Here is a 15461-nt window from a genome sequence, read left to right on the forward strand (position 1 = left end):
CAATAAATTATTTTAATAATTATGACCATAAATAATCAAGTTATTTTTGAGGAATTCTTAAAAAGCTCATAGTAATATACCTAATAATCCCATTTAAGAAGAGAATGAATGAGTTAAAGTTTATCTAAGTTATTAATTTATTCACTACACAATTACAAGTTAATAGGAACTCTTTGGTTTCGCGCTGGAAAGTCAGTTGTTTAGCTAAAGTCATTTCATCATCGTTGTGGTCGACATCAGCAGCCAAGATCGCCAAGACTTGAGCATCGTGTTGAGCATCGCATTGACCCAAATCCACACCTGAGTCACAGGCCATAAAAGCACACATCACCACACACACCGCACACCGCACAAGAGCTGCTTCTATTTACTCGAGAGCATTTAGAAACGGAGCTATGGAGGCTATATCCTCGCAGTCGGGGATGGCTTTGCCCTTAAACTTGAGGCAGGAAAGGGCACACGTCTGCCCCTGGAAGTAATCCCCCAGCATGGTCTTGCACTGGACGCAGTTATTCAGGCACACCTGTTTAGGAAATATAAGTAGAAGGGTTAACTTGTTAGTTAATTCACGAAAACTGGGTATAAAGAGAGGATCCAACTGATAAATCTTAAAAGATGATAAGACCAAGAGATATTTTTAAATCTTTTTAAATACTAACAAATTATTGGATATTATGTTAGTATTTTCTAACTAATTTTTAAATTTATTTGGGAATATATAAACTTAGAGCTTAAAATAAAGAACAAATTTCATATGGCAAAACAAAAAACAAGAAGAACATGAATGATATTAAGAATATCTGAACATGTATGCTATCAATAACAGAAGAAAATTATCAGGAGTACCAACCTGAATGAAATCAATTCCGCCCATGGAATCTGCAAGAAAAAGAAAAATAAAAATTTAGATTTAGTACATGAGTATATAAAAATCAGTGACTTTCAAACACTTACCAAATCGCTTATGCGTATAATGACCGATGGCGGGCACAGCATTTCCAAAATGCACTAGGCAAAGTGCAACTGCCACAAAGGTGCACAAAATCAAGGGCTTGCAGTTCATGATGGTTAGTGGTATTGAGATTCCAACGGATTGATTTGGAGAGCTGACTTGGCTTGCGACCGTTTTCTGTCTAGAGCAGAGTGGAAATAATTATTATCGCTCGTTTGTCTTCTTATTTTATATACATATGCTCTCGGCCCAAACGCAGATGCGAAAGCTTAACAGAGTAAAGAAGCCTGAGACGGCGACAAAAAAATAAAAAAGCAACTATTGAAGCCGGTCGCAGATGCGAGGCAAGTCGTCCGACAAGCCAGCCCCAGTGGCGCTAAAATACGTCAGATCTTTGAGGCAATCGAAATAGATACAAACTCAATCAAATATCCATTATTGTTGCTAAGCATATGCAAATTTGCGATACGCAAAAAATAAAAAATGTTCTCCATTGAAAAGAGTTTGTTAAATTTTGCATAATTACAAGAAATTTTATGGCATTTTTATTGGGCGATAAATGGATGAGCAGCAGGTATTTAATAAATGGAATTTGTGGAATTTTAAATCACACAGAAAACATTTTGTTTGTAAGTTCTGAAAAAATGATTAAAAATAAAAAAAAAAAAATTACAAATGTATTTTGTTTTTGGGAGTTGTAGCACAAATCATATTTTATTTTATCTATTTTCTGCGGCGTTCACGAAATCCAATTTAAAAGAAAAAATATTTATTGGTATTTATTGGTATTCTATCTTAATTCCAATTTGGACTGTGCCTTGTTTAGTAAACTTATCTCTTACTTCTTAATGGCAAATTCATTAACCGCATGACTTAAAAAATTTCCCCGATTTTCAAGAGCACATTAAAAAAATTCACCGAACTTGGAAAAGAAAGTAACTAAAGCGAAAAGCTCTTTTTCGAAAAAACTGCTATAGTAGCAGGAAGTGTCAAGCAAACGGACACAGCCGAACCGAACTGAAATCGTAATGAATGCAAATCGTATGCGACTGGCGAGCCCATTAATTAATGGCGCTGTAAATGCAGTAAAAATATGGTTAAAATGTAAAGCGTAGATCGGATACAAGACCAGATGCCGCCACAACAATAAGTTACGCCCCAGTGAAGTATAAATAAAATAAGAATTCTTTTGTCCTGCCTCCAACCGGACACGCCGCCAACTGGTTTCGATAGCGTGGAGTACCAAGCGAATCTCACAAAACAAAATATGGCAAATAAAATTAAAAGCAACAAAAAAAACAACTATATCGTGGGAATTTTTTAGTTATGTTAATTTTATGCATCACAAATTGTATGTTTGTCAACTAATTGGCAACACGCGCCAGTGTATGAGTAATGTACGAAAGCCCATGCGGCGTATACGTCACAGACGATTTGTGGGCGTGAACACTTGTGAGCCAGGCTTAAGTTTTGGACCAGTGACGTAGGAACGGTACTCGACACTTACCGGTAGTTGATTGTTTGGCAGCGAAGGCGTGGGCGTTGGATTGCTCGACAAAGTACGTTGGCAACACGTTTGTTTGCTGGAAACTGGTTCTAGATTGCAGAGTTCTTGCTGTATTTATACGTTGGATTTTGTGCGATTGTTTTATTTGCACGAGCAAATTAATCAATTTATCTCGCCAGCAAATCCACCTAATTGAATATGTGCAAAATGGCAAAATGTCACTTCCGTTGGCTGCAGTCGGACACTTTCTTGAGTGCTTTTCACAGCGGTGTTCTGAGTACTGGATGTTACTTATCCAGTTTAATTACGTTTCTTTTAGCACTGGTTTGCGATTGGTTGTCAAATTGTAATCCAAACAGGAAATGATAGTATCGAAAGGAGTTGTTTTTCCCACCGTCTTGTTGGGTTCATGACTTTGTTTTTGTCCCCTTGCATAGACAATAAATCAATCTCAACAGAAAGAGAAAAGCATTTACTGACTTTAAATCAACATACCCAGTCACGCATTGAAGGGCAGAATTGTGCCTTATGAATTGAATAAATTTGAATTTTTTGTTAGTAAAAAGATTTTATTTATATCTTTAATAATTTAAGCAATTGAATAAAAGTATACAATAGACCAAACTGTTTCAAAGCTATCAGATTTAAAATATTTTTGCCTCAAGTTAAATAGTTTAATTTTTTTATTTAATTTTGTACTTAAATTGTACTTACATTAATTTAAAGCAGTTCAATCTTAACGTAAAGCAGTGCACCATACTTTTTTCCGCTAGATGGCGCTAAGGTCACACTTGTAAAATGGTTGTGTAAGATACATGTAGAAAATGTTAAAGTTCTGTAAACCAACAACATGTACATTCCTTACATGTGATTACAAGCAACAGAAAAATGGCAGCGCCGGGATAGGGAGGCCTGGGAGTGTTTCCTGCGCTTTTCTTAGGGGGTCCCAGGGTCTTGGCGGATGTGGGAGAGCGGGGCACAACTTTGTTGGGTCTCAGGCCGGGGGCGAGGTCGGAAAACTGAGAAATTGGCGAAAAACCGGGAAAGTTCAGTTTAACGGTCTGGCAGCACTGTATTTTGCACAAGGGTAACACGCGCGACGGGAAAACTGGTGTATTCGATCACTTTCATCGGAAAACTGATCGCTGCGACCTGCCCCTCACCCCCGGCTCCATTCGACACACAAATTTCAGGTCCAGGCAGTGTAACCACCTTTGGGTTTAATGCAAATATAGTCGCTTTCTGGACACTTTCGCAAGGCGTTACGGGACTTTCTGCGTTTTCTCCAAAGTGGTCCTACAGTTTTGGCGCCGTTGTTCAAAGTTCTTAATTGTTGTGTTTTTAATATGGAGTAGTATGGAACCTCTGAGGCTTAAATAGCTTTTTTCTTTTAATTTTGTATTTTTAATTAAAAGTAAAGAGTTACTAAATATCTGAAAATATATGAAAAAATATTAAAATATATGTTTTAAGCTAAATTGCCGTCAAACTTTTCATTTGCAAACTATTTTTTACTCTAATATCTTTTTTACATATAATTTTTGTAACTTATAATGTAAAAGTAAAATTAAAATTTTGTTAAGTTTACAAATATAACAAATAGTAGTTTATAAAGGGTTTAAGTTATCTTTGCATCATTAATAAAAATATATATGGTATGGTATTAATTAATTTAAATGAGCTTAAACATATAAAAGTAAAATATATATACATATATTGCTTTTAAAGATTTGGCTTTATACGTTTAAAGGTTTTCAATGACTTCCGTTCTTATATTTAAAGGAAGTACTTGGACTTAGCACTTTAAGCTCCAAAATCATCTTGAATGTTTCAAAGCTTTCGAAATGCTTTTTCCCTAAGTAAGATTCAATTTTTATGAGGCAATATCAAAATAGTTTGCTCCTAGAACCTGATCATTGAGATGTTTATTGGTCCATTTATTGACTCCCTTGGAGGCAATCAATTTCTGTCCAATATAAATCTCATTATTAAAGTGCAGGGCGGATTAAGTTCTCCTTTTTTGTATTGCCCCCTTTGGACGTGCGTTGAAATTGCTGAAAAGCCACAACAGCAAACATTTCAACCGATGACCAGGAGGCGAGAGTATGTGTTGGTGGGCGTGGCACATCACCGTACGCGCCGTCGAACATCGAAAACTTTTATTAGTTGCTGCGTTTCCCCTCCCCAAATCCCTCTTTTCCTTCCGAACACCACAGCGAGTAAATCAGTAAACGATTTTCTTTATATAGCTGCATTTTCGAAGCAATTCCTCGTCTTTTTTTCGACGACGGCAAGCAACTTTTATTTTAAACCAAGCCAAAAGCCGAGGTTTTCGGACGCTTTATTTATGAACTCTGCCCGAAGAGTCGATGCGCCTCACATATCCCTTTCATACATTGCAATCGCATCCTTTGTGCCTCGGTAGATATTTCAGGCACGTAAGCATTAAATTTTTTAGCCACACAATATGCTCATTGTGCCACTGATTTTAGCTTCAAGATATACGACTATATATGTATCCAGCTTCTGCCGGGCATGACAAAAGAGCAATGAAGCCTATTTTGTAGCTGCAAACTTTGCCAGGTCGAACAAAAAACTTTATTTAAATGTACTTACAGTAAGGGTGACAATGATAGCATTAAAAGTTAGATCGGACTTTTCTCTTTTAAACTATTTTAATAAGACATATATGTGAACTTATAAATTCAGAAATAATATCTTAAGTTTAAATAAACTTGTAATGCATAACTAAATGTTTTTCGTCATAATAGAACTTAACTTGTTTGTCCGATTTTTAAAAAGACTATATATTTGATAAATATTATTCACTTTTTTTTATTTTAAATAATCTTTATATTTAATATAAATTTAATTGTTTGGAAAGGAATATAAAAATAAATATTGGCCAATATATTATTATTTGAACTGTATCTCGTTATGCTAGTAATCACAATCTGTGCATTCCACTATCCCGCATTAAAAGGCTACCACCTCTTTATAAAATTGCACTTGTTAATAATAAACTTTAAAGTAATTTTAGCTATGTCCCCGAAAATAAAGGCCAGCCGAGAGTATAATTAGTATAGTAAGCCTTTCCACACGCCTCGCTGCACACGGGGGTAAACTAAAGAACTAAAGGCCATCCCGCCTGACACCGTGTCGTATGCGTAATGGAGCTGGGGTTCCTAAAGTTTCTCCGCCCCTTCCTTTTCGCCACCGGCATGTGAAAAACGTGTTAATCCACGAACTAATTTGATGTTAATGTGGAGGGCTGATGGGTCGACAGGTCGGGGGATTGGGGTCGGTGGGCTACCCAGCTGACTTAATTGTTTTTCAGCTCACTTTACACTCCACCGTCGTTTTTGTGGGGCTTTAAGAGCCATTCCAAGTGGCCGGCCATTAGAGCGTAAACAAATTATTGTTGTACAGAGAGAAATAAAATAGTGTTAGTTTCCTTTACTCTTGACATTCATGAGCTTTATTTTATTAAAAAAAGAAAATAAAATCAAACAAAATCCAGTTTTATACATATGTATGTCTACATCTACTAAATAAAGGGAAATTGTTAATAGTACATTTTTTTGAGCTACAATTCATGTCGACCATAATTTATAATTTTGATGAAATAAAAATGTTGTGTTAATTAATCTAATTTAATATATATTAAACTCATATTTTCTCAGTGTTTCCCTAAGACAACAACCTGGACAGAATTAAGCGAGCTGCGAATTAGTTGCGTCTTAAGGTCCTCCTTTTCTGCATATTCAGCAGGTTTGAATGGCGTCGGGATTACGGAGTGACTTCCTCCACACTTTCTTCTTTTTCTGGCCAGGAAGGCCAGACCACCCGTCGCGCTCGATGTGCTCAAAATGAAATCAGTGAAATGGTGGAAATTAAAAAATAACGAGATAATTAAAAGCTACCCCCGCAGTTATTTGCGTGTGTGTCTCTTGGCTCACGTAGCTCTGCTTAAGTGGCGGCATTGAGGCTGAGACCTCGGTGGGTGGCTCGGTGGTTTGTCCCCCGCATCTGTGGGTGGGTGGGTGAGTCGAGTGGTCATGGAACACCCCAACAACACCACACACACGGCCAGAGACAGAATGAGCCGTTTTAATCCTGCCATTTACTTTGTGCCACAATGCTCGTTCATGTTTAATGTCCTTTCATTTTGTATTTGACTCGAAGCTGCTTTTGTTTTTTTGATTTCCTGTTGTTTTCGGTTTTTGTTTCTGTTCTGAATTGTTGGATCTGACTGAAATTCATCCCATGCTAAGCTGAAGAGGCCTGGCTCTGTTTTATTTGATAATTGCTTTTTGAGGTTTCATGCCAACTCTTCTTGAAATGCAAACTAATCAGGTACGAGATAAGATTCCAAACAAATATGGCTAAATGTAGTTAAAAATTAAATAATTTAAAAGCTTTATTAATACATTTAAAATATTTTAATTTTTGTCTTGAATTGTTTCTTAAATTATTAACAGAGGTTTTTAAATGGGACTCCACAGAATTGGCTATTTTGCAATTTGGGGTGAAAGCCTAATCCAAATTGATAAATGGCTTGTTGTATTAGTTCACACACGAATTAGTTCAGACTTTAGTAATTTGTATTTCAAGTAGCTGATTAATTATAGCCCCATTAATTATAGAAATTAGTGCTTATAACGGGTCAAGGTATTCACAAATGGTGTTAATATTTAATATTATTAATTAATATTATAATTGTTCCTTAGTAAAGTAAGTTTAATACATTGGAAAAATAATAAGACAAATTTAGATAAAGTAAATAATTATATTTATCAATGTTCGTTAATAACTTTATATACTGTTCATTTTTTCCCCAGGTAGGAAAGAAAAATATAAAACTTTTATCTGTTAATTACAAAGCTTATTAGTTACAAAAAATGACAACAATGTGTAATATCGCTTTAAAGTGAACTCTCCCTTTCCTAGTTTTAGTAAAAAGAAGGAGTCAGGAGTCTGATAATTTACAAAAAAATTTTCATTTTACTAAACATGCATAATTTATATTGATGTGAATTTAAACGCTTTAATTATTGGAATTTTTTGTTTCGGTATTCTCCAAATCGCTTGGTATAAATCGCTTTTTGACAACAAAAACGTTGGCAATTATTTCAAAATAATTGGACTTCGTTCATTGTGCTGCCCACCGACTGCTGTTCAAAGGACGTTAATGAATTTCGAAATTTAAATCAGCTCTCATTTCTATAGAGCTAAAATAACCTTGCGGGCGTACAAATAATAACCCTTTACAGCCATTAAATCAACAATCTGTTGCAATATTGAATGAAAGCCTTTTTAACGTTTTTAGCAGTTACTTTGTTTTAAGCATTTATTTTTTACTAATGGTTACCTGGTAAAACAGAACATTTAACCGCTGCTGATGAAGTGAACTATCCATGTCACTTGATTACGTTGCGGTGTAATTAGTCAGTTTGGCCGTCAAAAAATGTCCCTGGCTGGAAATGAGACCAAACGTTTGTTAATTAGCAAACGCAAATACACACGTGAGTTTGCCTGTTTGTGTGACATAAATCGAACTGACGGATGGCTCAACCGGTCCGTGAAAAGTGGGCTGACAACGGGGTGGGCGTGGCACCCGGTCCTGACATGCACATGCCCAAAATGCACAGCTCGACAGAATGTTAGTCGGCCGAGCTTCCTTTACCCCCGCCTTTGTCTAGGTGCGGAAATGTGTCGAACTCTGCCATGTTGCGATACGACAAAATTGGGTCGCATTTCAACAATTTTTCGACTACTACTGGCCAGTGAAATGCTGGGCCGACAGTGCTGACACAATTTGATTGGGGAAAAATACTGGAAAACTACACAAAAACAATCGTTAAAAATACTAAACATTTCGGAATAGCTAGCCTTTTTGAATTTGTCTTTTTATACCCGTTACTCGTAGAGTAAAAGGGTATATTGTATTCGTGCAAAAGTATGTAACAGCTAGAAGGAAGCGTTTCCGACCCTATAAAGTATATATATTCTTGATCAGGGTCACTAGCCGAGTCGATATAGCCATGTCCGTCTGTCCGTCTGTCCGTCTGTCCGTCTGTCTGTCCGTCTGTCTGTCTGTCTGTCTGTCCGTATGAACGCTGAGATCTCGGAAACTATAAAAGCTAGAAGATTGGCATTTTGCATGTAGATTTGAGCAGTTCCTACGCAGCGCAAGTTTGTTTCAAAATGGTGCCACGCCCCCTCTGACGCCCACAATCGCTTATATTTTAAAAATTTAAATATTTCGGAAAAGTAAAAATGCAGTTTTATTGTGTTTATCAATACCTATCGAAATGTAGAAGACATTTTTCAAATCGGACCATTTGTTAAAAAGTTATGCGTGATCAAAGTTTCTATCTTCATCTCCCTCGCACTCCCTTTACCTGAGTAACGGGTATCTGATAGTCGGGGCACCCGACTATAGCGTTCTCTCTTGTTTAGTTTAATTTCCTGTGCGACTAGCAATAGTTCTCTAACTATTTATTGTACACTTCAGACAAGAATTGTAAAATTATGCTACAGGGGGAATTCGGCCATACATAGGTTCGGTTAGGTTATAAGTTTATTTAATTATCTCTATATATACATCATATATTTGATAATCATTAGTAGGTAATACAAATCAAACAGCTCAACTGCTCCTACACCATTTTTGGTCTGTTTTGTTATTAAAGGGAAAGTAAATTGGTAAATTATGAGACCTATAAAAGCTCAAAACCTTTTTCTGTTTGCTCGACTGTAAAACATTGTAAAGAAACACAATTTTTTTTTAATTTCTTCAGGAGCAGCTAAAAAATGGCTAGGATGGCAACTCAAACTTGAAAAACGAAAAGTGCGCTGCTTGAATATTTCTCGACGAATCTGTATACCAGTGCACTGCAGTGTGTGTCTGGCTGTGAGATTGTCTCTGTGTGACTTTGCGATGACATTTCAACTTTGCCCCGACCAGGCTAATGCAATGAAAACTTGCAGCTTGCCTTGGTTTTTGGTCCTTTCCCATATCTCTCTGGAGTTTTTTCCCGTGACTTAAAGTCGAGAGATACCGGATGAGGCAAAAATTGCAATTAGACGTACACAGTTTCATAATCGGAGTTCGACCAACTAGAGTCCTGCAAACCAACGGAACTGTCCGGCTATAAATATCCAGCCTCTGGCCATTTGCAATCAAAATTTGTGCTGACTTCAAAGAGCTGACGCTGCAAAAATAAAGCGTTGCATTGCTCAAGGCGCAGCAAGTTATGCTTCAAAGGACTAAAATATATGACAGAAAAGCCATCTGTTTTAGTTGCTTAATAAAAGAAATTATTTGGTAGATGAAAAGCTTTTTCCTTAATATGGTGAGCATTAAAAATAAGCCGCTCATTATAAATACTTTTATAAAAATAACGCAATATGTACATTTACATCGTTGGCTCTTGAATATCACAAGTATTTTGGTTATTTTTATTAAAGTTTATCCCTCATTAAAATGATAGATATTTTCAATACTTTTCTTTGTTTACATAGGTATTAACCATCATTTTTATTACATATATGTATGTACTATTTTTCAAAAATAATTGTTTCTTTTCAAGCTGATCAAATTTACCAAGTTTGTGGCATCAGCGAATCGAAATTAAAGTCTTTCGATAAAATTCCCTTTAAGAGCTGCCAGCAGTTGGTTTATTGAATCTGAGTAAGCTTGAAGTTTCTGATGCCCAAAAATAGCCCCACCCCGAGCCCAGTTCCCATTGTAAAAGTTTCTCCTTTTTTTTTGGGGTGCTCTGCCATTTTTATTTGAGTTTTCACTTACCTGGCGCTTAAGTGTTTCTTCTACCAGGCCGTTTGCCATTTGTTTCGTCGATGCGAAAAGTTTGCGAGAGTCTTGTGTGCGGGCTACTTTTATGATTATTGCCAGCCTGCCTGCCAGCTCAACCTTGGCGAGAAAGTATCTTCTCGAGAAAGTATCTCGTATCTGTGCGCCGTGAGCCTATGGCATACTTAAGCCTTAATGTTAATTTTAAGCTTTTGATTTAGGGCAGCCAGAAGGCCGGCTTGAATCCCCTTTTTTTCCATTTCAGGCCCGGACTCCTGGCGTGCTGCCATGCCGCAAAGTACACACCAGACATGGACGTGTACATGGAAAAACAGTTGCCATTGCATTTGAAATTGCAACTGCAACTGCAATTGCCACCCCCAGCCTAACCACCAATCCATGTGCAGCTGTTGCCCGCGTGGAAGTGCACTTCACTTTGTCTAATTGTAAAATAAATAAATGAGATAAATACGCAAAGTGGCAGGGGCGTGTAAAAAATGCAAAGGGAAATGAAAAATTACGCTCGAGCTGCGTTCACCCCAAGAACCAGATACACTGATAGAAATAACATACTTCCAGGAGCCAAATTCCAGGCTACATATTAACGTTGATGGTATATACAAAAATGAATTTCAAATGGTGAACTTTTGTTTGGCAGCCAACCTATTTATATATATTTATTTATAACATTAGTCTTTTCTTTTTATAAAAATCGTTTTACTACTTTTGTTTCAAGATTTTTAATTTGGAATTATGATTTTGATAAATTAATTAATTCAAGCAACTTTGTTAAATATATATACCATTTTGGACCGTAGTGTACTCTACTGCTGCTGCTGCTTAGACTCATGAGTCCGTAAGCAGAGCTCCTTGGGGAGGGCTGTCGAAAATAATAAATCAAAGTGACACATTGAGAATGCAAAGGCCCGTGCCCACTCCACCATGTCACAATGCTACCTCTGTCCAAGGACCACAGCCATCTTCTGCAGCTTTGCCCCACCTGGCTAAAAAAGACAAAGCGAGCGGAGCTTTCAATTTCAACGCTCCACAACGCCAAGACTGACGCTTGACAGACACAAGACGTTGCAGCAACAAGAAGTGCACCTTTAGCAGAAAAGGAGAAAAATAAATGGAAAAAAAAAGGGAAAATATCTGGAGCGGGTGCAGACACTTTACTTTGCGGGGAGCGACTGGCATCAACCCTTCCGTCATTGTCAGACGAAGTTGTTCAAGTACTTTGCGGATAGGATAGAATGGCTTGCTGTCGCAATTTAGATAAATTTTAATTTTAATAAAGTGTTTGCTCTGCTCTTCTTGGCCACTCGAGCAGATACTCTCGGCATTATGAATTAATTATCCCAGCAGTCGTTCGCCGGCTTTGGTTGCGGTATTTTAAATTTTTGTCGAGCGGGCAAACGGGGCGGTTTCGGCGGTATGTCGTAGAAGAGCCCGTCTATTTGCCGTATGGTCTTGCAAGCCATGGCCTCCTCGAGGGCCTCCATGATTACCTTCAAGCAGACTTCGCCCGGAAAGCCCGTCTTCCTCGTCACGAAGGTGGCCAGATCGCGAAGGGAGGAGCCCGTGGTTAAGTCCCGCAGTCCTGCCATGATGAGCTCCTGGGGAGAGTTAATAGTGCGATCATAATATATAAGAGGCATGGTGAGTGTGATTTAAAAAAACGTAAATTTTGTGCTCTCATCTGAATGAAGTATAGATCAGTTTATTCGGTTCTTGGCACACTATAAGAAATTTTTAAAAGCTAAGACCAAAAACATTTTAAAATAAAGAAGTAAATTACAATTACTTACAGATACTTAACTTTAAGATTTTTAAGATGAATTTGTTTTCAAAAGTTAATAAATTTAAAAACAAATTTAATTCAAAACAGGAATATTTTCATAAAAATTTAAAGTCTTACCTGATGTCTGTGAGTAAAGCCATTATCTCGACATACCGTTAGCCATCTTCAGGGATTCTATATTCCAATCTTGCCAGATGATGAGTTAAATTTTTTCACGCCAATTCTTTTTTTTTTTGGCACCAATAGCGACGGGTCTTAACCCCTTGTTGCCCCCACACTTTCTACAGTTTTCCACACATGCCCTTGCACCCAACCGTTGCCTGTCAAATTAATGCCTTACTTCATGCGCCCCGTGGAGCGCTGACTTCACTTTTTTTGGACTCCTTTTTTGGGCTGCTGTTAAATTAAAATTAAAGCAAGCGGCTGTAGTTTGGCTTAACTGGATACAAGCGGGGCTATTTTCAGACTCAATGATACATCGGTGGCGAATGCCAAAAAGATCAAAAGGCGGCCAAAAGTTTTGCATTTCTTTCTTTCCTTCCCTCGGCGAACAATTTGAATGAAGCGCGCAAATTGAATAAAAGGCCATTGCCACAGTTCAAGCTGAAAAACTGCTGGCTGTGATAAAATCATCAGTTTCCATCCCGGCTTCCCCGTCTTCTTTTTTCACTCCAGAAGTTTTTTATGGTCCAGTCTACGTGGAATGAGCAGGATTGGGTAAGCTGGTAATAAATTTTTATTGCACAAACGAATTCAATAAAATCAGCCAAGAAGGAAGAATAGAACTAGAGATGAAGTCGCAAGAGCTTTTGTGCTTCTTAATTAAATAATTTTTGGTCTTGTAAGGCTGTGAATATAGGAAGTACTAGCTATAAGTGAAGCAAATAATAAAAATGGCAATTGAGCTTTTTAATTATAATTGAAATTACCAAAATAGACTTAAAAAAATTAGTATGATTCTAATTTTAAGACTAACGTCTTCCTGTGTATTTATGTTTTAAATTTGTACTTTTGAGAAGTGGAAGCTTAAAAAATAATTGAATTCATTTATTCAATTATAGACTAAAATATTTGTTGAACACTTTTGCTCATATTTTTATTCGCATTCGCTTTTATTAATTTATATGTTTGATTAGTGAGAATATTGCACTGGTTAGAAAAGCGCTTTGTTGTTGATTACCGGCAATTATACAATCAGGCACGTCTGAGTTCCATTTGCATAACCCGATCTAACCAGAAGTATTCATATCGATGTGCAGCTAGAATTAAATGCAATTTATGCAAATTCCTGGCATCACTTACTCTAAGCTAAAAATGGCCACTGCAATAAAAGGGGCGTGGAATTACATTAAATCAAAATTGAACGCATTCGGAAAACTCAAAAAGGATGGGAGTGTTTGTGTGTGTGAATTGAATCTAATTTTATGCATTTGCTGTATCAACGCATAAATTATGATAAAAGGCATAAAATATGCATGCTGGGGGTTTGAGTGAGCCAGAGCGGAAGTCCGAGTAAATTATGCAGATGGTGGAGAACGGAAATGCGAGAAATAGAACGGAATGAAAGCTATCTGGGGAATGGACTAGTACCGCCGACCCATCCCAATTTGAAATTTATGCTGAAACCATGTCAAAGATCAGCTCGACACAGATGCTCACTGAATTAGCCAGCGCAAATATTTATGACCATCCCAAAGGCAGAATGGGTCGAACACTTTACGTAAATGTTTGCCAGCCACCTGTTCGCAGTTGTCAGCCACGAATGCAGCAAAAAAGGCGAAAAAAGGTGCGGATTGTAGCAAAAAGCAGCTAATCCGACTGAGCGCCAATTTGGGACACATGTAGACAGTTTGTGCAGTTGACAGCATACTGCCTTTCCGCTCCCCGTTTACCTTTGAAACTCATTTGGCGCAAAGCTGACAAGTCCCGGACGGATTGGATAGCCCGACGCCCGTCGTTCAATTAGCAGACGGTCACAGGGCATTCCCCTGGTCGTCTGTCTTTTATTAAAATGTCCTATGCCTGCTGTCCTTCGCAGTAATAAAACAAGAAAAGAATACTACACTCGAGTGTGCCAGCTATAAGATACCTCGTAGCTTCTTTTAGTCAATAAAAGTCAATTACTTCATCGGTTGGAACAATAAAATAACCTCAATACATGTTGAATTAAACAATAAAACCAATTGTAGCTATATTTTTTTACTTTTTACTTACAAAAAAATATAGGTCTGGTCAATGTAAACTGTGTTTAGTAGTTTATTTCTTCGACTACTAAATAAAGTCGAAGCCTCCTCTCTATCGTATTTAATATATCCTTTTAACTTACAAGTACCGAGTATATAAAGAAGACCGTTGTAAGAAACCAAGGAGTGAAGGAAAAACGACAAGCGAAATGCAAACTAATTGAAAACACTTCAAAGGACATCAATATCAAAAGCATGGACGTTGACAGAGACAAGAAGAGAGATAGTCAACCCGTCCTTCAGTCATCCGGCAAATGTCAACCGAACAAAGCATAAAATTGTCTCCAGTCCGCAGAATGTACGAAAAAAGGCCAGGACATTCTAAGGCCGAGCAGCAGGACTCGCCACGACCAGGCCCAATCAAATCAGAGCTATGCCAAAATTAAAAATATTTCCACACAGCAGATCACTCATTCATGCAACTTTCGGACCGCCTCTCCTCGACCCAAACATCTAATGTAAAATATATAAAGCAAGGGCCGAAGTAATAGCACTGCGCTTATAAAATATAACCTTTTAATTTTATAAATATAAAAATAAATTATAAATTTTAAAAATGAGTTGCTTCAATTAATTTTAACATAATTTCGAAATAAGAGTAATAGATTAGATTAAAAAGATTATTTTCTCACTGCAACTGTTCGTATGAAATTCGGCAGATGTGCGAACGAATGGGTCGGAGGACTTGTGCAGTTTCTATTTCAGGTGGTGGCCAGGCACGACCCCTGGCAACAATAAGTGGATAAAATCGTTTTCAGTTTCCCTCAGTGTGTCCGGCTTGCTACAAAATCAATTTACAACGGAAGCTTACTTACATAACCCCCCCGAGACACATAATCCTGTTTATACGAGTGTGCCTGTGTGTCCAAATGATTCCCGCCCACCCAAACGCCAGTGCATATTGGGGCTGTCTCGGTTTGGTCCAGTGTTTTCCTTTGGCATTTCACAAAATATCACAGGTAACTGTCTCTGGACAATGTCAGCACATCCTTTCGTTCAACTTTGCCGTTGCTGTGGTCGGAACTTTTGCATATCGGTCACATTGTCCTCGAGGGCGGCACGTGTCCTGCCCTCTCTACGAATCGTATTTTCCCAGAATCCCATATTCCTCCTTTGTGTGTAAAGGCTTCGATTGCAGGTTA

At 37.6% G+C, this 15461-nt stretch overlaps 2 protein-coding genes across 2 annotated transcripts; both read right to left on the reverse strand.

Moving 5' to 3' along the window:
• Positions 1-104: 104 nt before the first annotated feature.
• Positions 105-2548, reverse strand: LOC108047526 (eclosion hormone). Its single transcript, XM_044459090.1, has 4 exons — positions 2460-2548; positions 955-1133; positions 851-879; positions 105-523 (listed from the first exon to the last, which is right to left on the reverse strand). The coding sequence occupies exons 2-4, from the start codon at positions 1061-1063 to the stop codon at positions 368-370; spliced, it is 294 nt and encodes a 97-aa protein (XP_044315025.1). The 5' UTR covers positions 1064-1133; positions 2460-2548; the 3' UTR covers positions 105-367.
• Positions 2549-11567: 9019 nt separating this feature from the next.
• LOC108037331 lies at positions 11568-11983 on the reverse strand. The gene has a single exon (XM_017113872.2). It carries the CDS (start codon positions 11931-11933, stop codon positions 11625-11627), a length of 309 nt encoding a protein of 102 aa, XP_016969361.2. The 5' UTR covers positions 11934-11983; the 3' UTR covers positions 11568-11624.
• Between the last annotated feature and the right edge of the window lie 3478 nt (positions 11984-15461).

The sequence above is a fragment of the Drosophila rhopaloa genome, unplaced genomic scaffold (assembly GCF_018152115.1).
Source record: "Drosophila rhopaloa isolate 14029-0021.01 unplaced genomic scaffold, ASM1815211v1 contig_178, whole genome shotgun sequence".
NCBI lineage: Eukaryota > Metazoa > Arthropoda > Insecta > Diptera > Drosophilidae > Drosophila > Drosophila rhopaloa.